We start from the raw sequence: 15,080 nt of genomic DNA on the forward strand, positions 1-15,080 counted from the left end.
ATGCATTCACTGGTTATTCTGAATTGATTAGGTAGCTCTTGAGTAGGTGAATAACTTTGTTAATCAAGATATTTGAGTTTGTAGGTAGAAAATATCAAACTTAGCAGGCAATGTCTTGAAATCCAACTGGTCTTTAGTCATATAATACCTTGAACAAATCAGAATTGTCTGCCACAGGGCAAACCTTTCCTGATTCCATAGTGTAGAATTTACAAAAGGACGCATTATAGAAAGTGGTGTTTTTCTCCACAATATCTCACTTTCAATCCTCTATTTTTCTTCTTTTCCTGTCTCTGAAGAGCAACAAACTTCCCTCATTTCCTCCTCTACAAAATTAGGAGGTTGGAAGAAAAGCCCTTCTAATTCAAAATCTACGATTTTACCTTTGGGCATTCCATCTTTTAAGGTAGCTCCATTCTAGTACCTGGCTACTGCCATTTGAAAAAGTCTCCTTGTAACTTCCTTCCATACCACCTCTTTCTTTAAGCATTCTTTGATACCTGTGAATTAGTTCATGCCCAATGGAAAAATGAACCTGGTCTGTTGGCTATATTTGTATAGCCTGAGGACTAGTATACAATGACTTGAAAATACTTGAATGGAAATGTTTATCTGTTGAACTTTAAAAAAAAAAATCAATGTAATTATCTATCTAGCAAGGGTAGTAGATCAATGCCTCTGAATCCATAGAACTCTGTAACATCTATCCCAGGTATGAAGGTTATTTCTGCTTTTGTATAGCTATGTTATCATCAACTAACCATCGGTGTTGTCCCATTGTAACTGTGACTGTGATAATATTGACAAAGTATTTTAAGCAACAGCCCAACAATAAAGGTCTCTCTGTTCTAGGGCCCATTGTTTAAAATATATCTTTAAATCTTTTACATAGAAATTTGCATATTTTCTATATTTATGTATCCTCTATATAATAGACATACACTAATCTATAGAGGTATATCTTTCATTAGATGGAGGCGTATCTAAAATCTTTGTAGATATATGTAGATATTTTGTAGATATCAGCAGTTGTGGGGTAACAATGGTAACAACAGTAGTTGAGTTTCCTCCTTTGAGTCTCTTTTAAGCACCAAGAACTTTGAGCAGGCTTTAGATAAGCCTCTGAGTCAGTGTAACAAATGAATGAAGTGCTCAGGTCACACAGACAATGTGTCAAGGGCTTTATCTATGATGATGCCTTATGAGGTTATATGATACTATCTCAGCTCATAGGCAATCCATTTCATTTCATTAATCATAATTAGACTATAAATGCAACCACCTTAATTCTTCTCTTTACTGCTTCCAGCAGCGAGTCGAGGACATTCATAATCTAATGCTGGTATTTCATAGATCACTTGAAACATTGATTGGTGGTTATGCCAGTGCTTAAGTTAGCCTACGGACAAGAATGAGTAAAAACCTACTCAGAAGCCCAAAGCAGGCTTTAGGTGAGGTGTAGGCTATTTGTCTGACAAGGCTGTCTCATGGAGTCTAGCTCAGGTTTCACTGCATTTGTAATTGTTGACTGAACACTCAGGTCAAAGCAGATTCTAAACTACTAAGAAAACATGGTAAGGTAATAGAAATAGAGCTGAATTTAGAGTCAGAGAATCAGGGTTCAGTTCTTTGCTCTGCAACTTATGACCTTGATGACCTAGCACAAGTCACTTAAAGTCTGTCTAGTTTCATCATCTATAAAATGAAAGCATTATTTCTGTAGCCTCTGAGGTCCCTTCTAGTTCTAAATCTATGATCTTACAAATTTGTAATCTCAGAGAACTCATTCTCTCAGAAATTATTACATATGTGATATATTGCACAGGACATGTTCTGTTATGTATTACAGCTATTATTGTTAAAAATGAAGAATATGCCAAAAGTGGGAGGGGAGATAACATATAAATTATGATGCAAGGATCACAAGTTGTCAGGAACACTTTATGCCAATAAGTTCAAAGTATTTTGAAGGCATTATTTAATTTATGGAATGCCTGGAATTCTCTACAAATTCTCAATTCTTTATAAATAATTAGTTGATAGAACTGAATGCATAAAAACACTCAAATGAATATAATTTTATTGTTATACTTCTTCTTTAAGGAAATGATGACAACAATCTGAATTCCATCTTCTATGAGCATTTGACAAGATCTCTCCAAGTATCTCTCTGTGGAGATTTGGTTCTTGGACGCTGGGGTAATTACAGTTCTGGAGACTGCTTCATTTTGGCTTCAGATTATCTCAATGCCTTTGTCCATCTAATTGAAATTGGAAATGGTCTTGTTACCTTTCAACTTCGAGGGTTGGAGTTCAGAGGTAAGAATTTTTTTTTTAATTTTATGTCTATCTTTTATTTTTTTTATATCACTTTAATTTCCAAACATATCCCTCCCCTTTTCCCTACTTGCAAAGTCATCTGTTGTTAAAATAAAGAGAGAGACAGACAGACAGACAGACAGAGGAAGAAGAATTTCAGCAAAATTAACGCATCAAATGATTTTGACACTGTATATATTTCAAATAATTTCCCATCTCTGCAAAGAAAGAAGGGAAGGAGGCAGAATTTATAGTTTCTTATCTCTTCTTTAGCTCCAATCTTAGTCACTGTAGATGCATAGTGTTCAATTTAGGGTTTGTTCGTGTTTTTTTTTTCATTTATTTGTTTTAGCCAGTATGTATATTAGAGGAAAAAGATTTTTTAAATATCAAGAGTTTTTAAAAATCCTAATTAATTGATATTACAGGGCAATTTTAAATTAAAATATTGAATTAAAGACAACTACTGGATTCACAGCACTGATAAGAAATAATCATATAAAAAAGCAATAGGGGTAAAAATGAGCTCTCTGACTGAGGAAGAGTTAACAGGCTATTATAACATAGACTTTCTATACCCCTGGGTTATACACAATCCATCATATAGTTGGCCCCTTTCTCCAATAAATAATAGGAAACTGGTACTCTGATGTGTCTGAAAACTGAGTCATGTAACCCCACATACACATACACAAATATGACAATTCAATTTGTTGAGCAAATATGATCTTCAATAATATCTGGCCATGAAAGATTGTAAACTCACTTATCCCATATGATACAAAAATGATTAATGATACAAATGATTACAAAATGATCATATGATAATGATATGAAAAGATTAGATTTAAAATGTCATGAGCCAAAATACAGTAGTGAGATACACGTGTATTCAGGTATATGTATTTACAGATTGCTGCCCCATCTTTTATAAACTCAATGAATCTCTATGCATTTCAAAAATGGCATGATTTAGCTTTGCAACAATGTACCATTTGGGAGTTCTCTATTTTTGTTAAGATTTTGAAAACTCTCTGATCTCATTTGTGTTCCCTCTACCAACAAAGATTTTAAGGTCATCACAACTCTAGACCTGAAAGGAATTTCATGGGTCATCTGCCCCAGTCCTCTCAGGAAATCAGGGCCCAGGAAGGTTAAGTATCCAAGGTCACCCACAGGATTTATCATGGGTGGGCATTTAATCTAGGTCTTCCTGACACATTGATACTGACTCTCCATCCACTATAATGTGCTACTTCTCAGTTAGCTCATTAATATTGCAAAAGAAAAAAGCAGCCAGGTGGGATAGTGGATAGAGCATTAGACTTACAGTCAGGAAGACTTGAGTTCACATTTTATCTCAGGCACTTACTTGCTGTGTTACCCTGGACAAGTTACTTCATCTTTCTCTGCCTCAGTTGCTTCATCTGGAAAATGGAATGATAACAACAGAGTTGTGAGAATAAAATGAGATAGCACTTGTAAAGTATTTTATAAACCTTAACATGAAACACATTTATTATTATTATTTATAAATTTATATATTCTATATAAATTTATTATTATTATTATTACCAAGGTTAAGAGGCAACATTCAATAATGGATAGATACTGGGGAAGGGCAAGGGGAGGAATACCTTAGATATCTGGGTATAATATGCTATGGGTGGGGATAACATGGGGTCTATGCTAGGGAGAAAGTAATGTGAAGATGGACCAGGAAAAGCTCATTTGAAGTATAGCTCATGGAGCTTGGGGACAGCAGAAGAAGCTTGTGAGCTGGTATCTTTCCATTTTGGCTAATTAATCTCAGTAACTATGAATTAAGCTCAGCTTTCTCTACCTACCAAAGATGTTGAGTGGTGCCAACCTTTTAGGCATCCTGAGGCAAAGACTCAAGAATCTTGGTCTAGTTTTGCTGTGATTTGAAAGTTAAAGCCAAATTCAAGGGAGAAGTGATACATCTTTATGTAACCTTAGAAGTTTTAGAAATATGATTTGGAATATTTTTCTACATTATTATAGTATGCATTATATCCAATAATATTACCTATGAATTGTTATAATTACAGTTATCTTGAGAGACTAATTGTGGGGTAAGAATGTAACTTTATTGGTTATATCAGGTTTATTGGTTAGGCCAACATCATAACCAGTAAGGTAACATAGGTCTCCCTAGCTCCCTTGCAACCAGGGACATCCTGAGCTGGGTCAAGCAGCCTAATGAATAGATTTTTAGGAGCTCATTATTCAGCCCACCACATTGAACATCCTAAGATGTCTTTAATTAGTGATAGCTAATGAAGAAGTGGTCTATCAACATAGCTACCCCTCCCTATCCCCACCAGTGGACAGGTCACATATACTGGAAAAGGACCCATTTCCCATCCATCTATTAATCAAATTCTGTAAAATTGGAAGATATTTCTTGGGATTCCCAAAGACAAAGAAAATGCAAAAAGCAGCAGGCTAGATGGTATCTCTGACCCAGATCCCAGACACAGGAATACAAAGTAATTCTCCCTAATATGTAAGAATTAATACAGGATATGAAAAATAAACTCTCATAGAATATATCACATTATCATATGACATTAAGCACTTTATAGTTTTATTATGGCAGCTAGGTGGTGCAGTGGATAGAGGGCTGGGGGCCTGGCATCAGAAAGATTCATCTTCCTGAGTTCAAATCTGACCTTAGACACTTATAAGCTATGTGACCTTGGACAAGTCACTTATTGCTATTTGCCTGAGTTTCCTCTTCAATTAAATGAGCTGGAGAAGAAAATGGAAAACCACTCTAGTATCTTTGCCAAAAACAAAAAAACTCAAATGGGATCATAACTGAAAAATAACTAAGCAACATTTTTATTATGACTAGAGTTTATTAGATTAGATTGTAAGGGAATGATAAAAAGGGGGAAATGCTGATCAGCATTCAAAGAATAATTAAATAATAGCTAAAAGCTAACATTTGTAGATCAATTAACATGTACCCGGAATTGTGCTAAGCACTTTACAATTATTATCTCAGTTATCTTCCCCACAACCCTGGAAGGTAGGTGCCATCCCCATTCTAAAGATGAGGAAACTGAGGCAAAAGAGGTTAAGTAACTTGCCCACAGTCACTCAATTAATAAGTGTCTGAGATCAAATTTGAACTCAGGTCTTCCTGACTCCAGACCCAGGGTTCCATCAATTTTACCACTTAGAGCTATAAGAGCCCTCCAAAACTATCTGAGCAAACATCCTTATTTTATAGATGAGAAGACTGAAGCAAAAGCTTCATTTAATAATAAATGTTTAAACTTATGTCCTCTGAGGCTAAATCCAATTCTCTTTTCACTTTCCTACACTATATTGGTGACTCCTTGGGTGCGAGGCTTCATCTAGGTCTATCTGGAAATGTTGGGGAATAACATAGGGGAAAATCATTGTCTAAATTTCTGGATTTAAGTTTCACCCAAAGCTTATGCACTTAGCCTGATTTCAGAGGAGTTCATGAAACAAGGCAGTTTCATCTGTCAAAGTGGATGAGTTGACTTAAATCTTTTCTCCCCAGGCTTGCTCGGCTTTCAACAAATCTGAAAGGGCCCACGTGTACGGAAGGCAAACAAAGATAATTAGACTGGAGGTGTGGTTGCTTGATGGAATTCTTGCCTGCTTTCTCTTACTGTCAGGTGCCCCTCACAGGCCTTCCTCTTAGTCCACCAAATGAAACATTTATGCCTCACTTGAAACTTCATTAGATGAAATATGGAAGGAGGCAGAGATGTAATTGCGTGAAACAGATATAATTGTGCACAGTGGAGAGGCAGCTGTTCGTGTAATGCTGAGATTGCCCAGGAGGCTTTCCCCGTTATCGCTGGTTTATTTCCCTCCTTTCTCCAAAAACAGAGCATTAATGTGGCCGGGCTGTAAGGGTTACTCAGGCAAAATAATGATGTCTGGAGGAAAAAAATGGCCAGTTAACATGGCCTGGATTTTTCCCTACAGGGCAATATATTTTATTATTCCCTTCTTTATTGTACCTTAACAACAACTGCAAAGAGTTCCGAGTTTTACACAATCTCATTTTGACGTTTATGGTAGGAGGAGTGCACTAGGCTTTGAATGGCTGTTGTGTTTCATAGGCTTATGTTACATATCACATGCTCATGGAAGGGCTTGCTTTTCTTGGACCGATTTGATCATGTGTCTAACAACACTATTCAGATTTTCATGTTCTTCTTAACTCACCATTTTTCCAAACTGAACAGTTTATTTGGGTCAAATGGAGCCCACTTTAGTAGAGCCTAAGACAATCAGAGTAAAGGTATCATGTGAGCTACAGCACTTGTCAGCATTTTCCATTCAAGGAGTACATCCAGCGCTGAAATAGAACCCTGAAAAGGAGCTGCCAGCATTCAGAGTCTTCGGTGAGACTGTCAGAACTTCACTTAGCCCTCAGCACACTCCACACTTCCTTGGATTTATCCTCAGTTTCCTGGACCCATTGATTTGTCCAGATAATTGCCTCTTTCTCACATGTCCCCAGCCTGCCCACTTGACACTCTCCCTTCTGCTCTGTCCATTGGTGTGCAATTTCTGTGTTTGGAACTCTGCTTCGTAGACTAAATCATTCATATTGATCCGAAAGGGACCTTAGAGGGCATCTAGTCTAAATCATATAAAGAACCTGAAATCGAATGATGCCCAAAATGGAACTCATAGTAATTGTCAGAGCTTCTATTCTATTTCAGGTTCTCTCACTCTTACCAAGCACCCAGTATTCAGTAAGCATTTACTATGGGCCAACCATTGGGGATATCCATACAAAGAATGAAGCAGTCTCTACTCATCCTGAGCTTATGTTCCAATGGAAGAGATCACAAATATATATAAAAATATAAAAAAGTAGAAATGTAAAGCAAACACAAAGATAGAGGCAAAATAGCTAAGTACAAGATAATGTGGTTATGAGGGATCACTAAAGGCTTCATGTTGAAGGTGACACCTATGGTGGTATCTGAGTTGCATCTTAAAGGAATAGAGGAAATCTATAAGGCAGAAGTTAGGAGTCACCCCCCCACCCCCAGACAAGAGGAACAGCTTTTGAAAAGGTATAAGGACAGAGGATGTCATTCCATGATTCAGGAACAGAGAGAAGGGCAGTTTTATTGAATTGAAGGGTATGGGAGGAGAAATAGTATCCTGTGAGAGTTGAAGGGGAGGTCTAGGATAGGTTGTACAGGGTTCCATATTTATTCATTCATTCATTCATTCATTCATTCATTCGTTTGTTTGTTTATTTATTCATTTATTTGCTTGTTTGTTTATTTGTTTGTTTATTCATTTATTTATTTTTTGTTAAACCCTTACCTTTAGTCTTAGAATCAATTTTGTGTATTGGTTCCAAGACAGAAGAGTGGTAAGGGCTAGGCAACGGGGATTAAGTGACTTGCCCAGAGTCACACAGCTAGGAAGTGTCTGAGGTCATATTTGAACCCAGGACCTCCTGTCTCTACGACTAGCTCTCAATCCACTGAGCTACCCAGCTGCCCCCCATATAGGGTTTATTAAATTAAACAGAGTATATATATTAATCTTTGAGTCAGTAAGAAGTCACTGGAGATGATTATGTAAGTTACCTGATCAGATTTTTGCTTAAAGAAAATTACTTTGGCAGTAATATATAGGGAAGCCTGGAATAGTGAGAGACTTGAATAGAACAGACCATTAGGAAGTCAGTGTAGTAATCAAGGGAGGAGGATGATGGTCTAATAATGTGGTAGCTCTGGGAGTGAAGAGAACTGGTCGGGCAGGACAAATGCTTAAAAGCAGAAAATAAAATTTGGCTACTGGTTGAATATGTGGAATGATAGAGATTGAGGAGTTCAGAAAAATGCCATGATTGCAAACTAGAAACACTGGAAAAATAATGGGGCCTTTGACAGAAATGGAGAAGTTTGGGCAAAGGGAAAAGATATAAATTTAGTTTTGGACATGTTAAGTTTAAGATGCTACCTGGAAATACAATTTGAAATGTCTAATTGGGCATTTGTTGATCTGGAACTGAAGCCTGGCTAGATACATCTGGAAATTATCTGAAAGAGATGGTAATTAGCCTGATGAGAGAATTGAGAGGGCGATTTTAGAAGAAGAGAAGAGGCTAGAACCTGGGAAAATACCCATAGACATAGTTATAATGTGGACAATGAGCAAGAAAAAATGACTGAACAGTGGTCAGAAAAAGGTAAGCCAGAAAAGAGTAGTATCATTTAAAAAAAAAAAGAGGGCACAGTATACAGGAGGATTTTTGTCATTATTTTTAATAATAATAATTTGTTGTTCATTCTGACTCTTTGTGACCCCACTTGGGGTTCTCTTGTCAAAGATATTCAAGTGGTTCACCATTTCCTTCTCCAGTTCATTTTATAGGAGAGGAAACTGAGGCAAACAGAGTTAAGTGATTTGTCCAGGGTCACAGAGCTAGTAAATGTCTACAGCCATATTTGAACTATTTCTAGCACAGCACTCTATCCACTGTTTCCCCTAACTTCCCTAAAAATAACAATAGCTAATATTTAAATAGTGTTTCGGGGTTTGTAAAAAACTTTACAATATATTAAGAAATTTGGTTCTTATAACAACCCCAAGAGTTAGATGCTACTAGTATTTCCATCTTACAGATGAGGAAAGAAGCACAGAATTGTCAAGTGACTTGCCCAAGGTAACACAACTAGGAAATGTCTAAAGCAAAATTCAAATTCAGATCAGATCTTTCTGTTCTGCTCTCTAGCCATTGTGCCATCTAGCTGCCAACAGTGGTCTACAGTATCAAATGCAGCCAACAAGTTGAAAAAGTTAGAACTGAATAAATACCAACAGATTTGGAAATTAAGAGGTCATTGGTAACTTCAGAGAAAGCAGTTTCAGTTGAGGGATAAGAACAGAAGATGTAGCAAAAGGTGTGAATAAGACAAGAAAAGATGGAAGTAGCAAGCATGCTTAGTTTTTCAAGTTTAGAACAATGGGCCTGGAGTCATGAAGACTTGAGTTCACATCTAGCTTCAGTCACTTCCTTTCTGTCACTTTTCTGTGTGACCTTGGGCAAGTCATTTAACCTCTGGTTGCCTGACAAAAGGATTCACTGGATCCAAAAGGAAATAGCTAACCACTCCAGTATCCTTGCCAGGAAAATTCCACAGATAAAATAAAATCTATAGCCACAAAGAGTCAGACATGACTGAATAACAGAAAATTAGTTTATAAAAGGAAAGATCTAAGATGATAACTTGAGAGAATGGAAGGGTCCAGCAAAGATCTTTTAAGGATGGTGAATATAAACATGCTTGAGGGCAGTAGGAAAGAAGCAAGTTGATGAGGATGAGTTGAGGATTTAAAAGAAAGGGGAAATGACTAACTTCACAATCCAAAGTTCTTTCTACTATATCACCCTCATTCTAACCAGTGCCCTGACTCTTCTCTTGTTTCATGAAGACATCTCATCTCTACTTCATATAAGATGTATGGCCCTGTTATTTTACCTCTGCCTGCCTAACATTGGTGGTACATTGTATAGAGTGCCTGGCATAGACTCATCATCCTGAATTTAAATCTGTTCTCAGACACTTACTAGCTGTGTAACCCTGAGCAAGTCACTAAATCTTTTTTGTCTTAGTTCCCCCATCTGTAAAATGGGCTACAGAAGGAAATGTCAAACCATTCCAATGCCTTTGCCAAGAAAGCCCCAAATGGATCACAAAGAGTCAGACACAAGAGAACTGACTGAACAACAATCAAATTAGGTAACCTGGGCACACCCCAATTCAGAAAAGAAAGTCTCCTTGTATTCTGCTCCAAGTCACTAATTCCACCAGCTCAAGGGTGGCAGGAAATTAGAGAGGGAGCTAGCCCAAGTTGGTTTGCCCTCATTCAAAGGCAAAACTTCCCACAATGGGTGAATTCACTGGAGTCAAGACTATCTGATTTCTTCTCTGTGTTGGATGTTGCTAATAATTCAGCCTGGAAGTCTGAATCTGAAGCAGCCCTGTTTACATTGAAGGCAGGCGCTGAAGTAAGTGAATGATTAATGTGGATACTGCTGAGATAGCACAAGGAAGAGAAAATTTTCATTTGAGGAGCCAATTCTTTCTACTTTCCTTTTTCTTTTATCCTGGGCATAGTGGAGGTCCCAGAATAGAAACTCCATTACTTCTTTTGTAATTCCAGAGAACTGGGCTGCAGTGAGTTACAGGACTTCAGTGGCCTGTTTGCTTTTAGGTTTTATGAGTAATTCTCCCAACTACCAAACGTTATGGACTTTTTAAAGAAGCCATTCAAGATTTGACAGTTTAATAATCGGCTTTAAATCTAAGTCAGGGTAACAAATAATGAACTCCACAAGGAAGGCAGCGATGTGAGAGGCACCAGGTTCAAAGTTTCTCAAAGGAAATTGAATCTGTTGGATTTCACATCCCATTATAATGTCATTCATTTGTGTAGGTGGATGCAGAAGAATAGAGCAGGGAGAGTTGATGATCAGTTCAGTCATTTCTGATCTCCTTCAGTCAGCTCGTTGGAGCCTGTGGATGGGTTAACTCTCCTGTAGGGAAAGGATAAAGAGTCAGGAACACCAGCACTGTCAGCAGAGAGTGGGGAATGCTTAATAGCAAAGAGAGCAACTGGGAAAAATTGACCTGAGATAAGCTACCTCTGGAGCAAGGAAGGGGCCGAAGAGACGGAAGATACTGGAAGAGAAATAATTAGAGAGAACATGAGCAGAGTAATACAGAGAGCAACTCAACGTGTTTACTGAGTGCCTATTAATAGGGTTTAATGTTATTCGGGCCAATATGGGGCAGGCATAGACACAGAAGACTTCCCTCAAGTCTAATGGACAAAACAAGAGATAAGAGAAAATCCTCATTTCATCATGTTTATAGAGGAGGTTGTCAGTGTTTAACTGTCACAGCCAGCTTTTGGGGAATTCTCAGGTTAATCAGATCTCAAAAGTCAAAAGGAAAGGTCCGAAGGTACCAGAGCTTATAAAATGTAAGCATGCATCTCTTGCTAGTATGCTATTGTTGTATCAATTTGAGTCATGTTCAACTCTTTCTGACCTTTTTTAGGGGGCTTATTGGCAAAGATATTGATATAGTTTGTCATTTCCTTCTCCAGCTCAGTTTACAGTTAATGAAAGGGAGGCAGAGGTAAGTGACTTGACCAAGGTCACATAATGAGTAAGGGTCTGAGGCCAGATTTGAACTCAGGTCTTCCTGCCTCGAGGCCCAACACTCTATTCACTGTGCCACCTAGCTGCCCTAGCAGCTGCCCTAGCACAGGGCACCCCAAAAGTCTGCTTAGACAACACTGTCTCTGTCTTTATTCATATGCTGTTGAATTAAGCTGGAGAAAATCATTTAACTGTGTCGACTGGATCCACTATAAATTTATATTATATAATCTCAATTAGACTCTCAGTGGAGCAAAGAAATCATTTAACACCTTCCTGTCACCCAGCAATTTTTTCAAACCCTTTTATCCTTCTTCCAAACCCTATTAGCTCCCCTCCTTTCACTCTCTCAGCAGAGAATCTTGTCCTGTATTTTACTGAAGAAGACTGAGGTCATTTGCCAAGAGCCTCCTCTTCATCATCATCACCATCATCATTCTTTTGTGGGGTCGATGCTCAGAAGTCAAATCAGTCAGAATGGGCCAAGAAGAAGCAATAAGTGAACACTAGGATACAGGCAGAGAACAGAAAGGCAGTGGTTCAGGTTCAGAAACTGTTAGATGGGTCCACAGTGCCACTGGAATATGGTAAAACAGAAAGAAAGTCTGCCCTGGTTTTAAGCAGTTATGTTAATTGAGGGGGAGGTGAAAAGTAATAAATATAGTCTGCCAAGAACGGTGAGGTGACCCAGTGGATAGAGTACTGACCCTCATCTTCCTGAGTTCAAATCTGGATTCAGAGACTACCTAACAATGGGACCCTGGGCAAGACACTGAACCCTGTTTGCCTCAGTTTCCTCATCTGTAAAATGAGCTGGAGAAAGAATTGGCAGACTACTCCAGTAACTTTGCCATCAAATCTCCAAATGGAGTCATGAAGAATCAGACATAACTGCAATGACTGAACATCAAAATATTTTACTAGCCTAGGCAAGGTTCTATATGTGTAAGGCATAACAATGGAAGATGAGATCCTCTGGAGAACCCTCAAGAGTTCTTACAACCCGATTCAGACCTCTTATCCTATGCAGAAATATCCAGATAGGTTCAATGACTTCCCTAAAATCACCTAGTGGTAGACTGGAGACTAGTCAAGGCTATCTGCCTCCTAGACTAGTACTCTGAATAATAAGTAGGAATGATACAGTATGTCTCTGTCCTCTAGCAGTATGAAACTGGGTACTATCTTTTCTGCAGACACTAGAAGATTTCTAGCTCCTGTGATTTCCATATTTCCTTTTTCCCCCCATTCTGCTTAGGAAGATCTATTCCTATTCCCTCTTATTTGGAATTTCTTTGAAATGTACCTATAGCAATAAGTGGATCCCCTACACTTTTATAGCCTGGCTTCTTTTAAATAGGACTCTATCCTTTTTTCCAAGCACAATCCAAGCTACACCCCAAGGTGGAAGATTGCTATAGCAGGAGAAATTTTTGAAAAACATGTGGAAACAGTTAAACAAGGCTCTGAAAAGAATCTATAAAATGGCTTCCCCACACCAGGTCTCTAGTCAAAGTTTCCATACATAACAGGTCATGACAGCTCCTTCTGTTCTTTAAGAATTCCTGTTAAGTCCCAGAGATCACCAGACCAGTATCCAGTTGCTTCTAAGTAGCTAAGCCTTGGATATGGGTTTGTTTAATGGTCTCTAAAAATTTGAAATAAATTTGTTGTTGTTCAGTTGTTTCAGGCATGTCCAACTTTTCACAACCCCATTTTGGGTTTTCTTGGCAGACACTAGAGTGGTTTGCCATTTCCTTCTTTAGCTCATTTTAGAAATTAGGAAACTAAGGCAGAAAGGGTTACATGATTTGCCTAAGTTCACACAACTAGTAATATCTGAGGCCAGATTTGAACTCATGTCTTCCTGACTAGGTCTATCACTCAATCCACCATGCTGCCTAACTCCCTCTAATATCAATTTAGAAGTTTTCTAACCAAATATCTAGGTTGATATTTGTGGTTGGTTAAACAAAGTAGACCATATAGTGGACCAAGACAGATAATAAAGCAGTGGGTAGTTGTTGTCAGGGTTTTTTTTTGGGGGGGGTGGCAGCTATGGGTAGGGAAGAAGAAGAAATCTGTGATTTGGTCAACATGGAGAACTCCCATTGTGGAAACTACCTTCACTAACGCAGATTAAACTTCTCTGAAATTTACAATCTTAGAGAGTTGTCTAGACACAGGCAACTTGCTCATGGACACAACTAAATATGTATGAGAAGCAGGACTTAAACCCAGTTTTTCCTGACTCTAAGGTCAGCCCACCATGTAGCCTCTCAACTTGTTGCTGAGAAAAATGAAGCAGATTTGGGAAGTAGTTGCTTTCCCAGAAGAAAAAAAAATGTCTGGCAACTTCCTCTTGCTATAGCAATCTTCAGCCCTGCAGCATGGAGGCAAGGTTCCAAGAAAGATAACCTGGACTCCATGATGCTTCCCAGCCATCTTCACACCTAGCTGCCTATCCCGCAGCTCTCATCCCCTCCGACTATGAGTCCATGTCTCGCTAAGTGAGCCTTTGATATCTTTTCTGGAGTTAGACCTACACATCACTTCCCTTACCATATTTACCCCTTTATCCTTCCCCTTTCCAGTAAGTAACATTTTTTGTGTTGTCTTTCCTGGTTAGAATACAAGCTCCTTGCCTGGCACAATTAATACTTAGTGAAGCCTATATCATGTTACCTGCCCTCTCTGGAAGGGGGAAGGGAGGGAGGAATTGATGGATCACAAAATGTCAGAAAACAATTATTAAAAATTATATCAATGGGTAAATGGGAAAAAAGCATAATATAACAATTTTTTCAAATGAATCTTATTTATCTGTGTATATGTCATATTTATTTGGTATTTGTTCATGTAATGGATATTTGTATGTGTTGTCAGTTTTTAGATTGTTAAACCCTAGTGATAGTTTAAATATTTTTATAAGAAATCTTAGTCTAAATTAATTTGAGAAAAGAAGTGGTTAATAAAAGTTTTGGTAATAACTTGCTAAGTACACACCAATCACTACAAAAAATTATTCTGCCAATGAGGCATATAGAAGAGGACTTCTGGATTTGGAGTCAAAGGACTTGAATTCAAATCCCAGATTAGCCACATGCTGCCTCTGTGGCCTTGGACAAATCATTTACTCTTTGGGGGCCTCATTTTTCTCATGTCTAAAATAAAGAAGTTTGGCATAGATGATCTGTAAAGTTTTTTGCAGATTTAATTCTGTAATCCCATACTGGCCCAAAAAATGGTCGACTGGAATTGAGAATAACCATCAAAGAGTGATATGGCTGGTAAATGTGTCTTAAGGTAATAGATAATGATTATAATTTAACCTTGAAGAACTAGAATTTTTCATAAATGGATTTCTGGAGGACAAAAAAATTGACTATTTGTTCATCAATGAAGTTCCATTTCTCAATTAAACTATCCTAATTCTGAATAACAAGCAAGCTTTTCTGAATATAAAAATATCTATCTAGTTAGATATTCAGGGTTGACTGAAATCATCAGTAGGTAAGAGTATTGGAACAACACTAAGTTTTGT

General features: G+C 37.9%; 1 protein-coding gene across 2 annotated transcripts in view; it reads left to right on the plus strand.

The window, feature by feature from the left end:
• The window catches only part of PCNX2 (pecanex 2), a 409,779-nt gene that overhangs the window by 325,515 nt on the left and 69,184 nt on the right, over nt 1–15,080 (plus strand). For both annotated transcript variants that reach the window (XM_007481607.2, XM_007481606.2), the window contains exon 25: nt 2,104–2,319. In XM_007481607.2, the coding sequence (XP_007481669.1) occupies nt 2,104–2,319 (216 nt within the window). The remainder of the gene's footprint in view (nt 1–2,103; nt 2,320–15,080) is intronic.

Source organism: Monodelphis domestica, chromosome 2 (genome assembly GCF_027887165.1).
Source record: "Monodelphis domestica isolate mMonDom1 chromosome 2, mMonDom1.pri, whole genome shotgun sequence".
Classification (NCBI taxonomy): domain Eukaryota; kingdom Metazoa; phylum Chordata; class Mammalia; order Didelphimorphia; family Didelphidae; genus Monodelphis; species Monodelphis domestica.